The sequence below is a fragment of the Mycetomoellerius zeteki genome, unplaced genomic scaffold (assembly GCF_001594055.1).
Source record: "Mycetomoellerius zeteki isolate Tzet28-1 unplaced genomic scaffold, Tzet1.0 scaffold562, whole genome shotgun sequence".
Lineage (NCBI taxonomy): Eukaryota > Metazoa > Arthropoda > Insecta > Hymenoptera > Formicidae > Mycetomoellerius > Mycetomoellerius zeteki.
In genome coordinates this window covers 69,623-77,515 of record NW_017257569.1, presented here as the reverse complement: position 1 = coordinate 77,515, position 7,893 = coordinate 69,623, and the positions used below count along the sequence as shown (strand labels likewise).

General features: G+C 27.7%; 1 protein-coding gene across 1 annotated transcript in view; it reads left to right on the top strand.

The window, feature by feature from the left end:
• Positions 1 to 6,605: 6,605 nt before the first annotated feature.
• The window catches only part of LOC108727896 (uncharacterized), a 10,823-nt gene continuing 9,535 nt past the window's right edge, over positions 6,606 to 7,893 (top strand). Inside the window, exons 1-2 of the mRNA XM_018456186.1 lie at positions 6,606 to 6,671; positions 6,811 to 7,067. Coding sequence (XP_018311688.1) covers positions 6,813 to 7,067 — 255 coding nt within the window. The 5' untranslated portion in view covers positions 6,606 to 6,671; positions 6,811 to 6,812. The remainder of the gene's footprint in view (positions 6,672 to 6,810; positions 7,068 to 7,893) is intronic.

Below are 7,893 nucleotides of genomic sequence, written 5' to 3'. Positions count from 1 at the left end.
TATACACTTTTGCATGCGTTCGAACCACTTATTTGCACCAATCGACACGAGCATCTTTTTGAGATTTTGTCAGATTATGTGGGATCCAACGAGAACAAACCTTTTTCACGGCTAAATGATCATGCAATATTTTATATATGCTGGTGGAACTAATGCCTAAGGTTGTCTCAATCTCACAGTATGTCACATGACGATCTTGCATTATTAGTTTTTGCACAGCATCAATGTTTTCTGACACAACAACTGATTTTGGACGACTTTCACGACTTTCGTCGGTGAGCGAACGGCGACCACGATTAAATTCGTTATACCAGCGTTTCACAATGGCAAAGGATGGGAGTTTATCGCCAAAAGTGGAAGTAAGTTGATCGATGCACTCCTATCTTGATAATCCACGTCGAAAGTCGTAATAAATCATTGCACGAAAATTTTTACGAGTTAATTCCATTTTTTCGCTGAGACACAATTTTCAAGTGACTGTAAACAATACAAATCGCGCTCAAATAACAAAACGTTCTGAAGAAGGTTATGGTCAAAAATGTCAAACTTTCTAGTGGAAACGTCAGATGGCACCTGACAACACTCAGTGTTGCTCAAAATATAAGTAGTGCCCCTCGTATTTAAAATGGGACTCTCTTACATATTCTTTTAATTGGCACAATTAAAAATTTTATATCTTTTTGAAAAATACATATGACGATTAATTAAATTAAGTATATAATGCAATTTAATTATATAATAACAAAGAATATATAAAGAATTTAATATTAATTATTTGACATTAAACTTACATTATGGGACTGAACGTGATCTTCGCCGTTAAACGAGGATTTCCGTCTTTGGATAATTTTAAAAATTGGACATCTATTACAATGGACATGGAGTTTATTATCACCAGATAAAATCACATTAGAAACGCTGACATGAATTTCGTCTATTTTCCGACATATAATAGTAATTATGTAGGAATAGGTTCTTTTAGATTTATATATTGAAGAAGACTCTGTGAGTCGGAACGTCTAGACATTAGATATTCGGTATACTACCCTAATATTAAATAATAATTAATAAACAACATTGTATGCTCGTTTATTTGGTCGTTTTGTAATTAATTAATTATACATATAATTATATTTTAAGAAGAATTGTAAAGCTACTACTATACTTGGGTTAGAATAGAAAGGTCTTTCAATAGAAATACACAAAGATATGTATCACTTACGTTTTATTTTATAAAAATTAAACATAGCATTACTCTTATTTTTTTTATTTAATACAACAATTTTTTTACGTTAATATATATGTATACAGGGCGATCTTATGCGCCCATTTATCGACACTGTGTTCCTAGTTAGTAATACATCAATAAAATATTTTATTGTCACGTGTTAAAATCTCGAGAATATAAATTAAATATCTATATTACTGCATCATGATGAAATTTTTTTTTGTTATTTTAATGCCACATCAATTACGTTAGCAAAATAATTAAAAAAAATGATACAGATGGAAATTAATAATAGGAGACTAATAATGACTTGCATGATGTAACATTTACTGTATGATTTTATAATTGCACCCAGTAAATTCCTGAAAAGGGAGACAATAACGTATGCTATCCTCTTATCATTGCTTTGTTATTTAATTAGATTATTGTCTATTACTTTATTAAAAGACAAATCGGAGTTTACCAAGCCTCAATTATCTATGAATCTCTCATGTATATATATATATATATAAGGCTTGTGATGAATGAATAGATAAATGCATAGATGTAAATATATATAAAGCTTGTCACTTCTACGTGTATCATTTCACAACTAGCTTTATTACGAAACAGTGCAGTTTGCATAAGTGAACATTTAAACGTAGTAAACGATTGAAGTCGAAGACAAGCATTTTACAGGTAAGTGTATTTAACTATTTTTTATCAATATTGTATCCTTTTGACACTGATATTTGAGGTTTGTTAATGAAAATTTTAAATAAAGTCTTAACGTGTCAAACATTGGGTGCGATCCACTTGACGCTACAAATGCTTCGAAACTTTTGATTGACCAATCGGAAGAAAGAATTTTACTAACCAATCAACAAATGCTTCGAAGCATTCATAGCATCAAGTGGACTGTAGTCATTGTAATTATATTATAGTACATTTTTTAATACATTATATTTTGAAAACTTGGGATTATCTTGCCAATGATACAATGATATGTGTGAAACATATAAATAAAAAGAATTTTATTTAATTCTATGATATATGTATATAACTTAATATACAGTGTAACAATTAAATTCCCGGACTGAGGCCATCAAAAACTCACAAAAGGATTGAAAATATTTATTTATATCATCATTTATAACGCGCGTTTTCCATTGGCAGAACTAATGCGCACTCAGTGCACTTTAAAGCTGTTATACACAAATCAATGTAAAGATGTATGTTTAATAAAAATATAGAAACAAGTTAAACCGTAAAATTATCAATACATTTTATTGTGCTATTTGATAAAATATATATTTATGCATGTCATTAATTGAGATTTCACTTTTAACATTTAGATTAAAGTAATGTACAACAGCCTTAAAATGTGAACTGAACGCGCACCAGTTCTGCCAATGAAAAATGCTATTAATATTCATAATTCATATTTTTAGTTATTATTATTTAGTTATTAATTCTTATTTTTAGTTACATTAGTTTACATGTAATAAAAAGAAACGGTGCTAAATAAACCTGAGGTACATTGTTCGGAATCGGACAAAAACTATATTAAATGGTAACACTAATATCTTTAATCTTTTTTTATAGCTTTAGTCCGAGAAATTAATTGTTACATTGTGTGTACCATAATAAAAAAAAACAATACATCAATAGAAATTTCGAATAATCTGTAAATTTCGTTCTTAAAAGAAGAAAAGTTTAAATTGCAAACGAGCAAACATTACGGACAACTGTAAGTTCTTAGGACTTAGGCCACACTTGTTTATTTTATAGATAATTTTAGTCATATATATAAATAATTTTCTATACATAATTTTTCCTTAAATTTTCCATATAAGTAATTTAAGTTATTTAAATAATCTTATATCGCGTAAAATATAATCGAAAAATATCGTAAAATATATCGAATATCTATGGAAAATCTTAACTCAAGTAATTATTTATTTTCTTTATTTCTTAAATCAGAGAAAATAAGCCATAACAAATGTATAAATATAATTCATTCGTCAATGCAATAAAAATTGCTATACTTCTTGAGACTAATAAGAAAACGCAATACGAGATATATAGTATGTCCGTGAAGTCATAATGGGGCTTGAAAATAATATAACTTATTAAGAAAACAATTTAGAACACGAATTGTACTTGCACGTAATTGAAGAGCAAATCAAACATTTTTTACTGTGTAACGTTGACAGGACCACATTACTCGATAGCCGTACACATGCAACTATTCAAGACCACACACATCATGTCAGGTCACTTATGCACGTTTGCGTCAATGCAAATTAACTTTAATTTTGGTTTAGTTTATTCTTTATCTTTTTCTACTTTTTAGAACAAAAAAGATAAAAAATAAGTTAATTGAGATTAATATTAATTTACATTAGCACAAATGATCATCAGTGTATTATTATCAAAAGTAAATAGTCACTGATGATATATATGATCATAATTATAAGAATACTACTTGAAATCAGTAAGACTTCATTAAAAAAATTAATTAGTAAAAATAATTATTTTAATAAATAATATTAGAAAGTATATATATAAAAACAATAGCTATTATGAACAACAAAATTAGTACCCCCATAGCAAAAATGTCACAGTTACATCACAACAATCATAGTTACATGATGGTTTAAACCAAAATTAAAGTTAATTTGCATTGACGGAAACGTGCATAAGTGATCTGACATGATGTGTGTGGCCTTGAATAGTTGCACACGGCTATCGAGTATTGTGGTCCTGTCAACGTTACGTGCAAATGCTTTGTAATGTGTTATGACAATCTGATAGTGATATTTGACAGTGATATTTAACAATCTGATAGCATATTATCTTCCTGACTATTTTGACTCTATTGTGACGTGAATGTGACCCATTGCCCCATGGGGGCAATGTGAGCTACTCAAATCAGTGAACATTATTTTGTGCAATAAAAAAAATGGCAAATTGGTAATTATATACTTAATCCTATTTTCGGTTATAGTCTGCTCTTAGTGCTTAAATATTTTGATATAAATTTATATATTTAATATTACAAACCGCGCGCCAAAATTTTTTTAGTTCTGAAACGCAATAATGAACAAAACTAGAGTAGTAATATCATATATTAAACTGACAAGCAAACAATTTAATAATGTTGCTAATAAACATCTTAAAAGAATATTAATAACTTGATGTAAAATAATAAGCATCTTAAAAACTAGGACTAACATATTTCGAAAAATATATCCCGGCTAAAATATTTAAATAATATTTTTTGCAACAAACTATTCACAGTTTTTAAGATGCTTATTAGCATCAAATTATTAATATCCTTCTAAGATATTTATTAACATTAATATTATCGATTTGAATAGATCTAAATAAATAAAAAATTACAATTAATATTTTAATGTCTAATATACATAAGAAATTATAAAATTACGAAAAGAAATAAAATTTTGACAATTGCTGCAGTAAAATCAAATTATCGTCTTTAATATAAATTGATTTTCTAAATAAATATAGTCTCGCCTATACTGTAATACGTTATTTTTACTAATTTCACAATGAAATCTTATTTGCATTAATCTGCATAATCAGTGATCCAGCTAACGTTAAATATTCATAGAAAGTTCGATTCGTATTCCTAATGTGTCGAATATTTCGGCATAGTGAAAGAATCGCACAGATTATACAAATGTCGATGAAATGTTCAAAATATTGTATGAATACAATGTAATATATACAATGTAACACCTTGTAATATATCACGAAAATCACTCGCGAGCAAGTAGTACACATTTCCGCTGACAGAAGGCCGCGGCGGAGAATACCCGTTAACAAGTTTACATTCATCCATTAACAAGAATTATCTGGGATAGAGTATAAGGAGCGCAGCATTTTGTCTGTAAAGTAACAAAATTGAGACCGCAGGTGAAAGTGTGAAGTGTGTTTAAAAACTGATTCAGGGACCGGGCGGACCTAGAATTTCTGGAAAAATTAAAATTTTACGGAACATATATGGAACATTCTCGGAATATGTAACGATATACATATAAATGAAATTTTGACCGATATTTGAATGTTGCTTTTACATTCCGTAAATATTTCGGAATGTTCCGGAATACTCTTGGAACGTTTTTTTGGGAGGATTTTAGGAACTTTTTATGAATATTTTAAGAATATTTAGCATTAGCTAAGGAGATGTAGGATGAAAAAGCACAGTGTGTGTTTTATACTGAAAATCAATGAAATACTCACTGATTCTTAGTGAAATGCTTTTTTATCAGTTTCAATTAGTAATATTTTCAATTAGTAATTTGATACAATTTTAGAGAATAATAGAGAATACAAGTTAGTAAAAATAGGCTTGATGAGTCTAACATAACATATGATATTGAATGGTTGAACACTCAATAGCTATCGAATATTAACATCCACGTTACACGGTAAAAAATGCTTGTTTTTTCACTTCAATTACGTTTATGTTTCTAATTTGTTTGTTTACTAATTATAGCACTTTGAAATCATGACTCTCCGGATATATATTGCATTATAAATATATTTTATATGTACACAGAAAAAAAATTTGCAGATTTTAAATAAATATTTACTCCAATATAGTATTAACGAAATATTTACTAAATGTAAACATATATTTATTTGATTTAAACATAACTGTTTTATTTTGAATAAATATTTATTTACTATAAATAAATATTTCGTTAGTACTATTAGAGCAAATATTTATTTAAAATCTGCAAATTTTTTTTTCAGAGTATACATATAGTATATGAACATAATACTTAAATATGAACATAATTTATACACATATAATAACATATATACACATGTAATAATAACATATTTGTTTAAACAATAAAAATCAATTAATAAACATTTATTTAAATAGAGAGAATCAAAGTTTATTAGAAAGAAATAAAAAAATTAATTGTGGAATAGCGAGCCGCAATCATGTACTTATCTAATCTTAGATGAGATAAGTACATGATTGCGGCTCACTATTCCACAATTAACGTGTTTTTTATCCACTTTACCATCGTTTTTTTCTTTGTATCATTCTATATTTAAGACAGATACATTTCTCTGTTTGAAAAGACGCTGCTTCAATTAAGAGCGTAATGGAAAACCGCTTTTTGATTAATATATTTTGCGTTAAGACTCCGTGAATATAATTTTTTGCAATAAGTCTCAACGCAAAATATATTAGTCAAAAAGTAAGAATCTCAACGCAAAATATATTAGTCAAAAAGCGATTTTCCATTACGCTCTTAATTGAAGCAGCGTCTTTTCAAACAGAGAAATGCATCTGTCTTAAATATAGAATGATACAAAGAAAAAAACGATGGTAAAGTGAATAAAAAACAGTGAAAGAAAAAAATGAAAAGATCGGAATAAGTGAAGAAAACCAGTTGGAAAAACATAGAGAGAAAACGTGAATAAATCTTACCACAAACAATGAATTATCATAAAGAGTCGTTTTCGCATTTTGTGACACGATGGGAAAGACAACAATTTGTCGGGGAAATTCTTCAATTTCTATTCCTAATTTTAATTCCTAATTTTAATTTCAGGAATGGCCCTAGAGACGTTGACATGGCTAAATCTAAGCTTTGTGGAGAAGATCCTGCGAAAATCAGAAGAAGACGGTTCGATTCAGGTGATTGATATGTCTTCAAAACCAGCCACGAACAAAGGTGACAATTATCTTAGCGACATGATCAGGATTACGGTTGAATTTTCACGTAATCAAAGCGGCCGTGAGATTAAAGAGAAAAAATCTATTATTGTCAAACTCTCGCCTATAATCGAAAGTGTTCGACAAAAATTCGTAAGTTGATTTAATATATACATTTTTTATACACACAGAGATGAGAGAGAGAGAGAGAGAGAGAGAGAAATATTTAACTCTATAATACGTGAACGATTTTATTTTTTCGGATTAGATTTTTATCATGTAACGAAAAAATTAGGATAATTTATATTTGAGTAATCAGTAATTAAAAATAAAATTAGTGATTGAAAATAAAATTATTTTTATAAATTAAGTTCGAATAAAGAGCAAATATAAATGTATTTAAAGAAAATATTTTTCACTTGTTTTAAAACTAATTTTAATTTGTAGAACACAAAATTATTATTTATTTGACCAAGAAGTTAAAAACTTCTACTACACAAATTTTTATTTAGACTTTAAATTTATACAAAAAATAATTGCATGCTTGTTAGATTAAAAGATTCCATTTATTAAAATAATTATTAATGTGGGTTAATTAGAATAAATCAATAAACAAAAGAAGGGCAACGAGCCAATTATACTGTAAGATATTTAATAATCGTATATATACAAACGTTTCGACACCGATCGGGTCATTTTCAATGTAAAACAATAAACACTCTTACATAAATTATCGGAAAATTCGGTCAAATTATAATGTCCAGTAAAAAGTTCGGTTGTATTCATAATATGCGGTCCATATGTAAAAATATCAAAGGAGATCTCATCTCACTTTTCGCAATTCTACAATCTTACAAATAAATAATAAATTAACATTGCGTTATAATTTAAATTATCAATGTACATTTATAATAAATTAAATTAAAATACAAATTAAATAAAAAATATATACCTTAAATTGTCTTAATGATGTAAGTTA